Consider the following 18556-nt stretch of genomic DNA (forward strand, 5'->3'; position numbering starts at 1 on the left):
CTTTTAGGGTGAAGCCAAAGCAGCAAATTAAGCTCACTGTCACTGCAAAGTGGTTTCCTTAAGAATGTCTGATCCAGTTGGCAGCATTAAATCAAGTTTTCTGCCTGGGATGCACGAACAATTCATAGTATATAAAATGGCCCTGACACAGCAAGGGTGTCTATCCTTTCAGCCACATTTAAAATGCTTCGGGAAGAGAAGTAAAAATATGCCCACTGAGCACAAAAATGTATAATTGCAAGACCCACTTCCTGAAATTTACTTTTCACAACCTTCCCTCAAGTCTGTTTTCTTCATTAAAGAGCTCTAAATCAGTGTTTAGTGCATGCTGGCTGGGGAATTCTGGGAGTTGTAGTCCACATGTCTTAAAGTTGCCAAGTTTGAGAAACACTGCTCTAAATTTAAGAATATTAAATTTAGGGTCAACCCTAACCCTAATATTATTCATGGAATCATAGCACATCTATTTGGGAAGGCCTGAAGATGCACAAAATACATTCCATTATTCCCTTTATTGTTTTGTTCTGTAGGCTATTTTAGTCTGTTGATACTGTTAGTACAAGTTTGGGTAAACAGTGACCAAAATCCAAGCAGTCCATACATGTCCCCTAAGAGGATTTAGTTTATTTTGGGACGGTTATGGATAGCCCTTTTACCATCTTGATTGCTCCACTGGTCATACCCTGAACTTTTTTGCTCAAGAGAATGGCTCCTTAGAAGTTGTTAGTTGACACGGGAGGAAATCCTCCTTCTAACTTTGATGGGGGCAATCCCAATGCAAATAACCGTTTCAGCGAAGGGATTTTCATTAGAATTGCAGCAAGGGAGGAAAGGGTTAAATTCACATGCTATGATCCTGTTAATTATTAACAGCCTTAAGCTAGGGATGTTATTTGCATATTTTAGCAGGGCACGTTAAATGGAAAGAAAGTTAACAATGAAGATGGAGATAAAACGTCTAAGTAAGTTTTCAGAAACAGGCTGCAAAAATCTTTGGAGAGATGCTGCCTGTCATCAGAGTTAGTAATGGACTAGGGAGAACAATGTACTGAGTTGGTCTAATGTAGCTTCCTAGGCTCATCTGGAATAACATAGATATGATCAAATTATGGAGCACAGGCATTGCTAGAAAGGACCTGAAATAAAAGAGGTCTGTTTGGAAAGGAACCTGTCTTGGAAGGCTGATTAATTGTCTTCCTTCTTACTGTTCCTTCCAAGCCTTCCCCAACTTGGTGTCCTCCAGATGCTTAGGTTGCCACACTAAGAATCCCCAGCCAGCTGGCAGTTTTGTTGTTCCAGTCTCAGTACCTCTGCAGGCATCAGTTGGAAAAGGCAGGATTCTACAATGGTGTAAACACATGCGTACACCCAAGCCATGTGTCCTCAGGTCTTAAACACAAGTATCTATACACATGGGAAGCTGGACAAAGCACATTATTCTTTCCAAGACTAGCACCCCTGACTCTGGCCAGATAGTTAAGCTCAATGCCATCTAGTGACTAAAAAACAAAACAACAGTCCAAACCAATGATGAAGGATTTTTATTAGTTATTGCCAGTTTCATTTTTATGATGGGGTTTATATATAAGGCTGTATGGACTATGTATGACTACTGTTAAGCAGCATCTCCTACCACTTTCTAGTAATGCCTTATTTAAAAAAAAGAGATGTGAAGCTGAGACCAGTGACTTCATGGTTTATTTTCTTTGGTATGGATTAGGAAATACAGTCCAGAACAGCACACGTTCTTGAGCTGTTTGGGTTTGTCATTAACATCAGTGATGATTTGGACATTTAGGAGTAATTCATGAAGTTTCATATCCAAAAACATGGTCTTCCCAATGGGTCAGCCCAGAAATTGCTGCATAATATGATTGTCCTGCAGATCAACTCTCAGTCTGGTGTCCTTTCATCGGGGATCAGCTCCTGAAACCAAGGGCACTTCCATCTCAACTCCCACAGTTCCTCAGAAGCACTTGTATTCTCTTCTGTTGATTCAAAACCTTGAGCGTCTGAGAAGATCACCACCTGCCCTGAGCTGCTGCATAACTTGTAGCAACCAAAATCTCTCCATCCTCATTCCAAGTAAAGGCAGGGGCAGCGGGAGAGAAGAAATGAAAAAACAAAGCAATCTGGCATGTCGCAAGGGGAGGTCCACCACCGAAGAGAAGGTGGAAACTGGCATTCTCATCCCTGCTTGCCGTGCCAAGGTTGCCGAGAAGGAGAGGAAAAGCTCTTAAGGGGTCTTTTCCTTACAAGAGCTGTTAAGGCTCCTAAGCTCAGGAGCCAGGAGGAAGGATGAAGCGAGAAGCACTCTCCAATGGGAAAATTATTTTATTTATTTATTTATTTATTAAATTTATATAGCCACCCATATCAATGACTCTGGATGGCTACCAATTAAAAACAAAAGAGAAACAGTAAGCAAAAGCAAGAACAGTCATCCCCAATCACCGCAGCCATGAAATGGGCACACCCACAGGGCTCCAGGCTCAATGGCAAAACCAAGTCTTTAAGGCCTTGCGAAAAGCCAGCAGGGTGAGTCTGATCTCCAGAGGGATGACGTTCCAGAGGGTGGGTGCCATGACTCTCTTCCGGAGTCCCGCCAAATGGCGTTCCCTTGAAGATGGGACCCAAAGCATGCCTCTCCTGCCGGATGAAACCGGTAGATATCACTAGGGAGAGACAGTGCGGTAAGTAGATCTTTCCCAGAGCTCTAGGGTTTCCAACTGAAAAACAAATTCGGAAGAGTTCCTCTTCCACAATAGCCAACATGGAACTAAATTGGCTTAGTTGCCAGACAGGAATGATGGCATTCAACTACAGGGATATGAAGGCAGGAAGGTGGAGGGACATTCAGACTTGCAAGATCTATTACTGTAACCCTATAATAAAAGTAGTATTAGCATTCATAACTTTGGTTTCCTTCTCTGGTCTACCTTGCAGAGGTGACATCAATCTTGCAAGTCTGAATCTGCCTCCCCCCTCCCCGCCTTTATCTTAAAGAGAACTAAGGAGGGTCAAGTCTGAGATGTTTTCTCAAATTACATTTCTGCTTTGGACTCAGATTTCTCTTATCTGACGGTTGTCTTGGCTGTGGCTCTTCCTCCTGTCCCTCAAGGTTGTTCTCACAGCCCATTACAGTCATGAGCCCAGTACCACGGAGATTGTGAAGAGTGCCTTTCCCTCAACAATAAGAAATTTCAGCACAACCAGGTAGTGTAGATGATGGTAAGACTTTAACTCAGGATTCAGTCTTGACCAACATTTTATAAATTAAGTGCTACATTCTACCAGCACCAACACCATTTCTCTGAATGGGCAAAACACACAGGTCAGGTTGCTCCAGTGCATTTTAGCCTTGAAGAATAGGCTATCCTGGGTGGGCCAGTGGGTGGGAGTGAAATGACAATGACTTTAGTATTGTGTTAAGTTCAGAGTAAACCTTTCTTATAAAGGGAAAATAAAATACAAAACTAAAGTATAACTACGATCTCTTAGTCGTAACTGTATGAACTTCCCACATGGAACTCCTTACTAAGTTCTCAGCTTTTATCCTGTTCCCCCTATGCAACAACAGCCATGTGTTTTACTCTGCATGATCACACCCACATCTTCACCAGAATTTAAATCCCCTTAACAAGAACATTTGAAGGAGGCATAATGGCAAATCTCCTCTACCCCCCACATGGAAATGGTTTTAGACTCAAGATACATTCCAGGAGTCTGAGAAAATGTTGATAATAAGAAATAGTGGAAGGGGGTGTCTTGCTAATTCATCATTTTTTTTTTCAAAAAGTCCAAATATGTTGGACTGGCACATGCGTTTAATTTTCCATTAGTACCTGATTTAAGGAAAATAGACTTCAAGGAGAAAATGAAGCCTGGGTGGACTTCAGTGCCTGGAATAGGAGGGATCAGTTTAAACTTTCAAGCATCTTTTGGCAGGTGTATGAGTTGTAGTTAAAGCACCAGGCTAGAAAACAGGAGATGGTGACTTCCAGTCCTGCCTTAGGCATGAAAGCTGGTTGGGTGACTTTGGGCCGGCCAGTCCCTCTCTCTCAGCCCAACTCACCTGACCGGGTTGTTGTTGTAGGGAAAATAGGAGGAGGAAGGAGTCTTAGGTACATTCGCTGCCTTGAGTTATTTATAAAAATAATAAAGGCGGGATAAAAAAAATCTAAAAACAAAGTCGTGTCTGCTAGAAAAATGTGTGTTATAACGTGCACTGTTTTTTGCAGATTTTTTTTCAAAAGAGAAACCTTCATACTGATGTAGAAATAGAATGTAAGAGTGGAACAGTGAGAAACTGAAAGAGATCAGACTTGACAAATGTATCCCTCCACCTCAGGTTGAGCAGATGGATAGCAAGTGTGTGCACAGATAATACTAGAACCAATCTTCCTTGCCAGAATTCCTGCAGGAGCATCTCTTACATCACAGACATTTTTGTTCCAGATTCAGACTGATTCATATTCTCTTTTGGCCTTCCAATGGTAATTTTGTTTTTAGCCCAGTGGGACGTGATATAAATTCCAATGATTTGGAACAGTTATGATCAGGATCCCATTATCCATCCTCACATATCTATCTGCAGGAGGTGCAACTACCTCCACGAGATCAACAGTCAGTGAATATCTTTAGTAAATATGCAACCACTTATCCCTGTTTCTCTTCTACTTTCACAGTATGATGACAAGCCTTATTGCACCCATTGCTATCTTCAGCGTTTTGGACCAAGAGGTAAACTTATGTTCTGGGAACCAGTTGCATGTAATAGAGAAGGAACGCTGGAGGGCAGGGGAAGAAGTGTTTTAGGTCCAAGCTAAATAGCACTGACTGACCACAAACCAATAGTAGGGGGTGAATAGAGATTTCAAGATTTCCTCTGTGTCCCCTCTTTGTCAGTTACTTTGCTTGCTCTTTGGCTAGCAGGTTGCTAATCTCAGGTTCCTTCCTTCTGCTTTTGTTCCCAGGCATCAATGCACAGGGTGTACGCTCTTAAGACTTTCTTCTTGGCAGGATGTAGCTAGCTAGGTGCTGGGCCTTTCCCATCCTTATAATGTATTTCCTGTAAATATGTCTCCTTCTGTTATAGTTATAAAACATGCTTCCGTTATCATTGCTCAGGTCAAATAACCATTATCTGAAATGTTCACACGCATACACGCTAAGTTTCAACCTCCAGCAAGAAGGACAGAGAAAACGTTGTTGCTGAATGTTCAAAGTTGATTGACAGCTAGCTTCTGGCAGCAGTTGTTGCAAACAGGAGGCTTATATGTGCATCAAAAGGGCTTTGCTTCATGTTTGCAACTTTTACCATCGCAAACCAAAATAGCCACTTCTCTTGCTTGGTTTTTCTCAGAACTGCTCTCTTAGTTAAAATGACCTGGAAACTACTTGGATTCCCAAGTAGTTATCATCCCTAAAGCCTTTATATTTATCCTGGCAGCATTAAGAAAGGACCCTAGTACAGAATCTTCTTTGCAATCCTAGAGTTCCTGATCGTGAAGTAGAGCCTTACTCACACACAACTGTACATATGTAAGTCCATTTTTCACTGATCTCAAATGTGCAAGTGTGGGAGGCATGGAGACAGGTGTGATCATGCTCCCCCTCTCAAGGGGTCTCTGCTGAACAAGTTCAGGAGGCAACGTATTCTCCATGTCCATGTTCCATTAAATTGCGGCATGCATCTTTTGAACCTTTCAAGCTGGGCGGCCAGCCCTTATGCATGATAACTAATCAGGGTAAATATGAGTATGAAGTTAACTCAATGCTCAAGAGATGCATTGTTTGGATTGCCTTATAGAAGTTATTGGAGGGCAAGTCAGGAATGGTGTCATCTGATTCAAGTGACTGGATTACTTGTCCCCACTGTTGGGTGGAAAGACAACTAATCTGCAGTTCACCATTCGGCATCATTAGTCCAAACTATACTGATTTCATGGAACTTTACTTTAAAGGTCTACAGCATCTGAGTAGCTCTAATCCTTTCACTTCAGCAACAATTCTTCTCATAAAAATGAAAACTAAAAAGCCACCGAAGCTAGGAAAAATCAGTCCTATCCCTACTTCAGCATGGTCCAATGCCATCCTTCTTTTTGTACATAGAAGCTGGGGTGGAAAGGGATCTGCCACTTACTCAGCAAGCTCTTTCCAAACTCCAGATATGTAGAACACAATGTGCTAGTCTCCAATTATGCTGGTGGGCAACCCCAGTACTCACTCTCTCCTTCCGCTGCTTAGGATCCATTTTTTTGAAGAAAAATATCTTAATCCCAACAGTCCAACAAATTAGTAGCTGCAAAAAGAGCATATTTGAAACAACGACATACCCTTTTCAAAACATATTCTTAGCTTCTTCCAGAGAGTAGAATGTGGCATTTGATCAATTTGATCAATCTTGTCCCAATTTAGGAGAATAAGGGATTTACATTCAACTTTCCTAGATTCCTAGGAAATCATTCCAGTTTATGCCCTTAAGTACAAGATCAAAGTTTGTTTACTATAATTTTTCCAAATCTGTTTTAGATTGTAAATCCACTAAAGAAGCAGTCTCTCAGCTTGTTCTTGGTAAAAGCACAGCTAAAAGCTCAACGATGCTTCAACATAAATCTATCAGAAATATCCACAATTCATTTTTATGCTAGTGGAAGGCCTCTCCAGAGATTCTGAAGTTAGTCTAATCATTCTATTTAACTGTTTTGTTCCTTCCTTTGCTCCCACCCTTGTTGCTATTTAACAATTCTTAATTATTTAAGGAAAATGTGACTACTTTCTGCTTTCTAAAGTTTTCTGTCCTCTCCTTTTGCCTTTTCTTGTCATACTGTCTTCTAGATGCTTAACTTTGTTTCTCTTAACGTTATTTTTGTATAGCACCTATCAATTATAACACATTTCCAATGAGCACTAGGATCAAGTCACGCAGAAAGCAAGAATAGCCACTAGGTTACCGATAGTGTTATGGCCAAAACCTGGATCACCTAAAGCAACCAAATCACTCTGAAGATACAACATAATTTTATTTGGATGCATACAAGCAATCATACAGAATACTGGACCTCCACTAAAGCTTTGATACTTTGCTGAGCGGCCATGAGCAAAAGTAGAACCAGGGCTTATATACCCTTGGCCCACTCCATTGCAAAGACAAAGCAAAGAAAAAGGCCGTCACAGTAGAAATTACAGCATGATGGTGGAATATTTTAGATACATCCATCCATGTGACTTTATTATTATTTATCCCTTCCTTCTAGGTCAGCATGCTAGCCATACTATCTCTGAGATATGGTCAGAGAATACAAACAATCTGATTTACTGGGCCACAGGTTCCTGACTAAGTCTTCTCCCTGTCACCACTCAGGGTCAATTCAGCTTGCTGTGAATGTTTTCTTACAAGGGCCCTTTAAGCAGTTCATATATATTGTGTGTGTGTGGGGGGGGGGGAGGGGCATCCCATAGGTTTGTAGTGAATCCAGTTTACAAGTGTACGGGGGGTGGGGTACCTTTTACCACCCAATAGGTTGGCCATATTCTAGGCTGCAAAAATCCATCTTAAAGGTTAGTCCTTAATAAGTCCACACAACATCATGCAATATTTCAAGATCTCCAGATCTGACTAATCTGACTAATTGTTGCAAACATCAGCTGGGCAGAGAGAAAAGCCAGTCTTAAGAAAATGTCCAAGGAGAATGCAAACATTCCAATAATCCAATAATCCAATGAATTGTAGCTGGACTTCATATTTTCAGAACTGCAAGAAATGTTTGTTTCTTTTTCTGAGCTCAACTTAAATATCTATAGTCTCCTCTTCCCCCCCCCCCCCCAGCAATATCTTGAGATTCAAACAGTAGGAGTCATAACTTCTGTTTCCATATAACTTTTCAATCTCCATTCTTCTTGAATTGCTTCTTCTAATGCCTTACCTGATGAGACTAAAAACATCTCAAATGTTTGCATATTTTTCAGAAGCCTTAAATTGGCTAAATTGAGAAATTATCCCAATGCACATTTTAAATCTTAAAGAGTGAGATGTTTCCCTCAAATGATATGAGTAATAATGGTTTGCTTAGTTTATTTAAACATGATTTGTTTAATAGGACAAAATGGCTCGGGTCCACTCACTGTACGGATCCATAACAAGCTTCCTAAATTTTGATTCAGTATCATGTGCTAAGTATTCCACTGTGTATGGGAGTACTACCAAGAATATGGTTACCAGATCTGGGCTGCAAAAACTGAGATGGACAAGAGGTGTCAAGAAAGTTTCCGGTATCTCTCTTCCATGTAGTGGCGATTTGGTTTTTTGGAACCCAGATCTGGCAGTTTTAGCCAAGAACTGCAGCTTTGTCTTACCTCTCCTCTCTCTGCAAATGCAGCAAATGAAAGCTTGCAAGAAAAAAGATATGCAGTAGGATACCTCTTTCTTCCAGACTTCTTGAGATCATCTTTCCTTGGAAAAGTTTTTGTGCTATGTAAACTAGAAGCATGGATGATTTGAAACAGATCAGTAACATCTTGCAGTCTGCTGGAAGCCTTATATTTTTTTTGTTTAATTCAATGAATTAATTGCAGTTACTGAATGCCCTATAAATTGTAAATTGCATTTTATCCCTAAACAAAAATATATTCATATTTTTTCAATAAAGTTTGATTTTATGTATCCCTTGTGAGATTGAACTAGCTTTGAAAAATGGGGGCAGGGAGAACTCATATCTTTAGTCTCATGCCTCTGCATTATAGGACCAGGAGGTTGTATTATAGAAATTATGTCATTATTTTTTTTCGCTTTTACCTGATCATTGCCAATATTAGGTTTTGCAAACCTTCTGCAAAACTGAGCCAGTGTAATTTCCTAACAAGGAGAAATGTTGATAAAAACGCCAGAGGAAGTGGTACAGATCAGGTTTCTGGTGCACCATCTTTTTTGGCATGCTTCTGTGTTTGAATTGCTTAACTTATGAAAGCTGAATGTAGTTTTTTCTTTATCCATCCATCCCTAACATATAAAAATATTTTTTTAAGGAGCAAGACCTTCAAGATCCCGTTCATCTTTTGGTGCATCTTCTTCTTCCAGAGTTCCAGCAGAAATCTGAAAAATCTCCTAGATGTCTGTCTTTTGTTATGCTACAGAAGTAGCATTCTATAAAACAATATTCCAAGTTCACATTTAAAGGACTTTAAGTTGGGAAAGGATATTGCTTGGTTATAAATATGAGTACAAATACAGTAAGACAGTTTCTGAAAGAGTGTTAATGCTACAGCTGATTCAAATAGCAGCTGTAATAAATACATTTCAATAGGTTACAGTTAAAATGTGCACAGATTGGAAAATGGAGACTATCCTTTGGTATGTGCATTTGGTATTTATTGATAATATGCAGCGTTTCAATGAACAATTTACTTTTGTGCACTTTATTCATCATTATATCTTGTATTCAGAAATCAAGCGAAAAAGCTGAATGGACATTTTTAATACAGACAAGATAGAGCAGGATTGGCCCAATTTCACAATCAATCCAGATAGTCATGGGCATATTTATAGATGTGCTAGCGATGGAAAATATGAATTGAGTTTTCATGTTTGGCATATGTTTAATATTTCATGAAATATTCTCCTAGGGCTTTGGGGTACAAATGAGCAATAAGTACAGGCTAAAGCAAGTTCTCCATTGTCTAAAAGGTGTGCCTAATTCACATAATTGATATTCTGTCTTCACCAACCAGTTATAGGAACCATAGGTTTAATGCCTGCAATCCTAAAGTGTAGGCACTAAGCCCACGATGATCTACTTTTGAGAAAATGTACCGCATTATGCTGTAAGATAATCCTTGGATTTATGTATAATGAAACTACATCTCATTATAAAGAGCTAACAGCAATCAAGCCACATGTCCAACACACATAATAACATACTTTTTGCAATTGTTTTCCTGTATTATGTCAAGATGCTTCTCAGCCAGCACATCAACGTTCAAAGATGGTATGCCATGACAGAGTGAAGTGCTTTCTGCATGGAATATGCTTGATATGGTTTGATTGTTTTGGAGTTTCGAATGAGTTGTGATCAATCAATCTATTGTTCACCCCCTTAAATAAGCAGAAAGCTGGGTCATAACTTTATAATAAACAAATAAGTAAATAAATAAATATTTTGAACACTTACTATTATTTCTGGTGACTTCTGAGAGCCCCAGATCTACATGATCATCCTATGTCAATGAATGAATGAATGAATGTATACTTCTCCCAAAATATAACTCTTGACTTTTGTTTGCGTGTAATAAGATCAACCTACTGTCCTGGATTTTTTTTTTTTTCCCCCACTCATATATTTCCAAAACATTTCTGAGGGACACAAATAACGACAGAAAAGAAAACCACCTCTCAGAAGTACATGAGAACGGAAGAGGGTAAAAATAATCTAAATAATCTAAATAAATACATTAATAAAATCTAAATAGATAAATAAAGCATGAATAAATTGGCTAGCCATTTGCTGTGCTTTCTTGACACCCACATCATCCCCCTGAGATAAATAAGCTTGTCTATTCCTGTAACCTTAAAAGAAATGTGAGAATCCAGTGTTCAGGCTCCCCCAGCACTCCCATTCGCCAAAGAAGATTCATTCATTTTATAAACATAGGTTGGGGACTTTATTATGGATGGTGTGAATGGTTCTCCACTTGTGGGAGAAGGTTATTAACAAATGGTCTGCATGTTTGTTTTTAAGCCACTCAAGTATTCTTTGAATCTAATCCCATGAGCTACATGGAGCAACAGCCTTGGTGCATGCAAGTTCCTTTCAGTTTTATCCCAATATCATTTCTGAGACCCCAGGCCCACCAAAGGCTTAGATGTCTCTATCCCTTAAATTGCATCGCCACAGGCTCCCTCAGATCATTTTAAAGTTATATCTCTTCTATATATTCCAAAGAATCATGGTGTACCTTCTGATTGAGCTGCAGAGCGTCACATTGGAATTTCCCTCCATGCAAATTCTCCATTAAGAGAAAGAGAAGAGAATTCATTCCTTGCTTTTTCTCAGATCATGTCTAATTGTTTCTTGGGGAGTCTTTCAATTTAGGGGTGGGTCACCAATGGCCTGCATGCAATCTCCCCCTCTTCCCTGATTTGGGGAGCTGAAGGGGGCCATTCCTTATTTGCTATCAAAAACTTTATTAGCCACCAGAAACGACAATCTGTTGCTGAATTTCAGCGCAAAATCACTTGGAAACAGTAGGTAATGTTTAGGACTAAATATTTGAAAGGATTACGGGTTGGGGGGAAAAGTCAACAAAATTGTTCAATACTCTGTATTTAAGGCTTACGCGCTGTTGAACTTCAGCAATATTTTGGAGTTGGAATACTTTGCTTTTAAAATTCATATTCTCATACCCCAGCAAGACACAATACAATAAATGTGTTATATTTTTAAAAAAATATATGTTGCTGGTTTGAAAAAATTATCTTCAGTTTAGAAAAATTATATTGGACAGTGGTGGAGGCCAAGATATGCAAGCATGGACAGCCTTGTCTCCTAAGATTTTTAATTTCATGCCCTTCTTTTGGTTCTCTTGAAAATGCCATGTCCTTTTAAACATCCGTCAAGCCTCCTCCCACCTTCTCTTTTTACACCTTGCCCAGTTTTTCCTGCCCGCCATCACTTTTTTAACTCAGTATGGCATGCGAGATTGAATGCAGCTGTCGTGATCACCAAAATTTTGCCCTCCCTTATTCTGTTCTTCTTAACGCTTTGTTATAAACAGTGAAATAAGCCTCTGATTTAACTCCATGAACCCAAGGCACCAAGCACTTTGCTGTAAAATCTAAATAAGAGAGGAAAATTCTCTACCTGTGTTTGCAACCTCTAACTAACCAAGTCACTCACTGTTTGACCTTGAGTATATCAATAACAAATCTTTACGTCTTGCTGAGAATTGCCTGCATTATTTTACAACTGCCCTCTGCTTGCTTCTTTAGCAAATATACACAACTGGACGTGGGAAGTGATTTGGTTGTTTTGGGTAACTTGGTTTGTTCTTGCTCACAAAGGGCACACCTGTTAATTTGATTGTACAGATATCAAAGAAAATTCTGAAAAAAGAGCAGATTAGGTGGTTTAGATGGCTCCACTATGATTAAGATGCTCTCTCCATGGGGTTTGTATATTTTAAAATGTAAAACATGTAAACTTTTTAATGTTGTATTTGAATAATCACGTTTTTAATCTTTTATAATGATTGTTTTTATCTATCTGTTATTTTATTTCATTGTTGGATGCCCCCCGAGTCGCTTGGTGTGAAATGGGTGGCGATATAAATGTAATATATAAAAAAATAAAGAAATCTTCTCGTCTAAGCTATACGCCTGGATTCTTGTGGGCCTAGGAAAAGAATGATTAATTACATGACTGGTAGCAATAAATATAATAACAAAGAGTATTTTGTAGCTTATCTTATGTCAGGTCTTTGGTTTTCAAACCAGTTAGCTAGATACACTCTACCCTACTTTCTTTCTTCATGAAGTGACCTTCTTAAAATGAAAGCCAGGGAGTCCAGGTCCATACATGACCACAGTGCACACTAGCTAGCTTTCTCTCTCTGCCCAACCTACTTTGTAGGGCTGTTGGGGGATAAAAATTTGGGATCATGCCACCTTGAGCTCTCAAGGGAAAAGACAGAGGTGCAATAAATAAATAAATAAATAAATAAATAAATAAATAAATAAATAAATGTAGGATGCTCATTTGAGAACTTCGGAGGGTGCTTAATTTTGGAGGCTTAAAAATATTGACATGGCTGTGGACTGAGGAAGATAAATACTAATAAAAATATAGTCATAATTGGTTTTAAAATGGATCCTTCAAGGTATTGAAAAAACAGTATGAAATATTAAAGTGCTGCTGTTATCTGTTCTGTGACCATATTAGTTAAATGACGGCACATGATATAACTTGTAGGGGAGGAATTATTGAAAGCATTCTTCTAAGGTGCTATTCTTCAAGGAGAGACTCTATTATGGTGACACAATAATTTTCTGCGGATAATTTAACTGAGTGATTAAATGATGTTAATTTATTTTATTATGGAATAGATTTGGGGGTTATTCAAGCCACAGGATGTTCTAACAAATCAGTCAGGGACAATGGACGAATAATATAAACAACGTATTTTGTATAGAACAAAGAATAAGGTTATAACCATTGCATTTATACACCTGGACCTATCTGGAAAGCACAAGGTACTGATTCTACTTTTTTTAGATGGAATGGGAATTTCTTATGAATTCTACAGTGAGGTGGGCACTTTGTATACACTCCATAGGTGCATATCCAACCCCTATAACTTCAAGCCAGGAGATTCCACCTTTTTATCTCCAAATGGACAAATGTGGTGATGGTAATGTATAATTCCGTCCTGGCAGCTTAATAATCATTGCATCCCTGGGAGGTGAGGTTGAAAGGGAGCATGGTGACATGCATGGAGTGTGACGAATAGAAATGTTCTTTATCCATTCGTTGTAAAAATAGTCAGACTTGATTCCTGATGACTTCAGAGACACATCCGAGTCATTTTCTTAGTGACAGTACAGAAGTGGTTTGCCATTTGTTTTTTTCCCGGATTTTTTTTTTAACTTAATAGTCTAGTTTATTGCCATCTCCCGTCCTGCTTTGGAACTTCCCTCCCTAAAGTTTGGTGTGAAATACGGGCTTTCTTGATGTTCATTGAAATAAACTAATCTGGGTTGGGGCAGGTTAATATTTGAATGGGAGAGGTCTAGAGAATCCAGAGCTATAGGCTAGAGAAGTTGAATAAGCATTGTGGAAAATGGCAACGGCAATCCCCTTTTGTGGTGTTGTCAAGAAAACATCATGGCCACATTCATAAGGGCTCCCAGAATTGAGCTTGACTTATTCTTTTTTTAAAAAACAAGGAATAGATGAATGGATGAAGAATAATTCCACTTGTTCCACTCCAAGCATGCTACCATGTTCCCTTCCAACTTCATCCCCCTTAATCTGTCAGGATAGAATTGTACACTATCTTCAAAAGCATCTCCCACTTTGCATATTCTGAGGTAGTGGTGACATCTCCTCTCTGTGTTACACAAGTCCCCAATGCTGATGGCTTTATGTGCTTTTTATGTGCTTTTAAATATTAACTTCTTTGTCTTATGCTGGATTGTTTCATTTTGTTTTTTCCTCTAGTTTTTATTTTGTTTCGAGAAATTATAAACCACTTCTGGATTCTTTGTAATGTGGTATGGAACTGGTTTGAATAAACAAATGGATCTATTATAGAGTCTTGCTCTGCCGAGTCCTTGGTGCTCTCTGAGCTTGGTTGTTTCCTTGCAGACATTTCATTACCCAACTAGGCAACATCATCAGTGCGAGTGAGTGTGGGGTTTGCTCCCTGTTTATATACAGTAACTTGCCCTGCCAGTGTTGGTGGAGATGTGGTTTTCTCTTTGATAGTTCCTTGATTAGGTTCTGCTTGACTGTTTGTCTGATGTTAATCTCTGTTTATCTGGGTGTTGGTTGCTGGAGAGGATATGTTCTGGTCTTTTTGTTTCCTTCTTAGCTTTTTTATTTTTTCTTTTGAATGGTGTGTAAATGTGGTTCAACTTTATTGATGGCTGATTTGTCTGAATGCCAAGCTTCCAGGAATTCCCTAGTGTTTTTGGATTTAGCCAAAGTTGAAACTATGGTCGAGTCTGTCCCTGTGTGGTGAGATTAAGGAGTTTTCATCATGTCTTCTGACTGCTAGTTGGTGTTCCTGGATGCACTCTGCTAGTCTTCTGCCTGTCTGTCCTACATAGTGGCTGTTACAGTCCTTACACTGTGTGTTGCAGATGACTCCTGTTTTCTTCTTCTTGGGCTACTAGGGCTTTTGGTTTACTTAAGATGCTTTGGAGGGCTTTAGTTGGTTTGTGTGCTACAGTGATGCTGTGTGGTTGTAACAGTCTGTTGGTTGTTTCTGAGATGTTTCTGATGTATGAAAGTATCATCCTTTTCATAGCTTGTGTTGGTTGTGCTGTAGCAGGTTGGTCAGGCACTTTTTGATAAAGTTGCGTGGGTATCCATTTTGTTAGAAGATGTTATATGGGCAGTCTGTTTCCTTTTTCTAGTGTTGTGGATTGCTGCAGTTTGTTCTTACACAGCTCCTCTTGTGGGAAGTTGGGTTGTTACTTTGGTAATGGAGCACTTGGTTAGTGTGGGTTATTTTTCGATAGACTTCTGTTTCTAATTTGCTGTCATTTCCTTTGCTGATGAGGATATCCAGGAAGGGTGCTGTGTTCTTGTTTTCTTCTTCCCTTGTGAATTTTATTCCATTGAAGATGTTGATTGTTTCATATGACTTCTCTAATTGTTTCTTTTTTATTATGATGAAGGTGTCATCTACATCCAGATCCATACCTTTTGTTGTATGTGTGGGAGTGTTATAGTTTCCAGGCGCTGCATTACAGTCTCTGCTATGAGTTCTGAGAGTGATGATCCCATGGGTGTTCCTCTGATTTGTTGATATATTTGTCCATCAAACTGAAAGTAGGTGGTGAGGCAGAGGTTGAGGAGGTCCATGATTCTGGGTATTTCAGTGTATTTGGTTAGGTCAGGTGTGCTGTGTAATACTAAAGCCACTAATTCTTTTGCTCTTCCTTGCAAATGTCTTGCTCTTCCTTGTGAATGCCTTCCAGTTTAGCAGAAAACAGAATAAAAGATGCAGAAATGGATGAGATGTTTTATTAAAAATCAAAAGTTCATTTTCCTAAAGTAACATCAATTGTAATTGTTCTATAAGGCCTCTGTACTGGATCTACCATACAAAATATGGATAAACTGCTTTAAGAGAATTTCAAAACAGTTTCTGATGAGACTATGGGGTAGAATCAAAATCAGAAATGGAGAATCCATAATTAACTACTGTATGCCTAAGCCTTGGTGCTGGAGTTCTTTCTTCAAAGTACAAGAAACCCAGGAGCCAATCTGCTTCTCTCTAGAAGGCTATCCATCTCCCCACTGTCATCTTTTTCTCTGCTATACCTGCAATATCTATAAACAATTGTCTTGCTGGAGCCATTTCCCAAACCTGATCCAAATACCTAGGTGCTCAAGTTGGAGGGGAAGATTGAAAAAAAGAAAGTTGAAGAAGGGGGAGAGAAAGGTCTCTGATACCACCAACAATGATTCTTCGTTTTGTTTCGGATCTTGATCTTCGATTGATCAGCTGAACAATCAGGTCATGATAGCTGACCAATGGATTGCTTATAAAGAAGAGATGGAAAAGTTAGTTGGACCTAGAAGCCCACCATGGCTCCTTCCAATCCAAGCTCTCAGTGCACAGGCCAAAGGGCTCCTCCTGACTTATTGTTGTACCTGCCCACTATTCAATAGGCAGTTGTTCCCTGTCCCCAATGAACATGTCAAGATCACTGAAATACTGCTTTTCCCCATCAATGTCGTTCTGTTCAGAAACTCTTGCTGGTATGTTCTCCCATACATGAAAAGATTCTGAAACTCCAGTTACTAATGTTTTAGCTCAGAATCTAGTGCTGACATGAGTACGGAGCAGAAGATTGGACTTATTGCTGTATATGGTCCTTTCTGACACTATGATTCGATCATGGGCACCATCTTTGGAGGGTATTACTATTTATCAGCCCTTTGAATTGAAAATGCATTTTATTTGGAAGAAGCACACATGCATTTTATTTGGAAGAAGCACACAGAATCTATCCTGTTGTCATCACCGGTCTGTGTGTGTGTGTGTTTTAAAGTGAGAGCAGGTAGGTATTCAGCAAACCAAAGAGAAGGGATGCCTGATTGCAGACTTTTTTGTTGTTGTTGTTCTCAAAGGGAAAATGTCTGGCAATTCAATCTAAACTTTATGATCTAGCTTTCGTTAGCAGTGATTCATCAATAAAGCCATGAGCTAGGAGTATTTTTTGCTTAATGTGGGATGTTATGTATTTATATGCCTGCATTTCTCAATCAACTCCTGGCTGTAATTATCCACGGTAGCTGCAGGCCATGGACAGGCCCCAGTCTTCATTTCTTCGCTGAACTGTCTTTTCCTTTTGTTTTTTTAAAAAAAATCTTTTAATTAAAAAATTAATTAAGTGGGAAGCAGGCAGGCTGTAAAACAAACCCCAGTCTCTAGCATTGTCCGTATTTCCAAGGAGTTTTCTGGTCCTCACATAATCCACAGAGGCATTCTTAGATCATGGTTACTTTAGAAATATGCCTGTTTGCCCAGAAAAAAAAGATAAACTGCAGTGGTCGGAAATATCTTCAAAGTTTACCTTCTGATAAATAGATATTTTGTGACTAGCTAGTTCTATCAGTCTATCAGGAATTTTATGAATAAGTGGCTCGTAGCTATTTGTGAGCATACATGTTCCTCAGGAGACATTCTCAGAACTCCAAACATGCCCACCAAAGGTTGCTCATCTGTTGTGCAGGACCAACTACAGTAAGCTTCTGGGCCCAATTCAACAAGCTGGGTTTTACAATCAAAGCTGAACCCCCATACCTTAAAGTAAAAAGGGCAAAGCTGGTTCACGTACAAGGCAATTTAAGGCTCCATTCAGACAGCAAATTATGCCTTTGCCATCTCTCCGCTGATGGAAGCCACTGTTAAGATAGGTGCCATTTAAAGAGCATGACATCTACCGGTTGGGATCCTTGCCTTGCTCTTAGAAAGTTCTTTCAGACAATGCATGGGGGGAGGGGTGTATTCTGAAGAGCCCCACCAAAGAGCCACTTTTCTGCTATGACAGATTTAAAAAAGACTCATTTTTTCATTATGATTTCTTCTAGTTGGGGAGGGTCAAATCTCAGTGCACAGTTCTTTCAAGCTGTCACTTGAGAATGACCAACTCCACGTCACCCCTGCAAGCTAACAGATTCACCTTCTGTTCTTTTGCCTCTTGCTTTTCCTTCTGTGGTTCTGTCTTGAAAAATGACGCCGTTGGCCTGACCTACCTTGAAGCTCTTGGTTTTCTTAGAGTCCTGTATCTAGACTCCTGTGAGCTCAATCTATGAGTGACGGAAGAAAGCAAACACAAAGCAAAGAAAATTCTTGGCAGAGAAGTGTCAACAACTAGAATTAAAAAAGGGTATTTTCAGACCATTCCCTTAAGAAGTCTTCTCACCTTTCTTACCCTTAAATTGTTTATATGCTTTCCACATCCACACATGCAGAACAGAGTAACTATATTCTAAGTCCATAATACAGCAATATATTTTTATTGGTATAGAATATAGTATTAATGGACTCCATTCAGCAGAAAAGGTTCAATTTTTTAACTCTTTCCAAAATGCTGAACTGACCCATTGCATTTATTATATTTGCATTCTCCCTTTCCTCCAAGAAATTCAGAGCAACATTACATGCTGATTTCCTAACTCGTCCCTTTACCATTACAACAACCCTGAAGTAGCTCCCCAAGAAAAGTTCCTGATGGTTGTAATCTAGGCTTCCATTCAGCTTACTTTATGGATCAGTTTACTTTCCAAACCTTTAGCTCCCCAAAGACTAAGAGTGGCCCAAA

At 39.3% G+C, this 18556-nt stretch overlaps 1 protein-coding gene across 1 annotated transcript in view; it reads left to right on the plus strand.

Annotated features, from left to right (window-relative positions):
- The window catches only part of LOC103051640 (cysteine-rich protein 1-like), a 34758-nt gene extending 22405 nt beyond the window's left edge, over positions 1–12353 (plus strand). The window contains exons 3-4 of the mRNA XM_007424185.4: positions 4689–4743; positions 9028–12353. Coding sequence (XP_007424247.2) covers positions 4689–4743; positions 9028–9098 — 126 coding nt within the window. The 3' untranslated portion in view covers positions 9099–12353. The remainder of the gene's footprint in view (positions 1–4688; positions 4744–9027) is intronic.
- The last annotated feature ends 6203 nt before the right edge of the window (positions 12354–18556 follow it).

The sequence above is a fragment of the Python bivittatus genome, unplaced genomic scaffold (genome assembly GCF_059951505.1).
Source record: "Python bivittatus isolate LINGU-HERP-01145 unplaced genomic scaffold, Pbiv_v1 ctg000850_np1212, whole genome shotgun sequence".
Classification (NCBI taxonomy): domain Eukaryota; kingdom Metazoa; phylum Chordata; class Lepidosauria; order Squamata; family Pythonidae; genus Python; species Python bivittatus.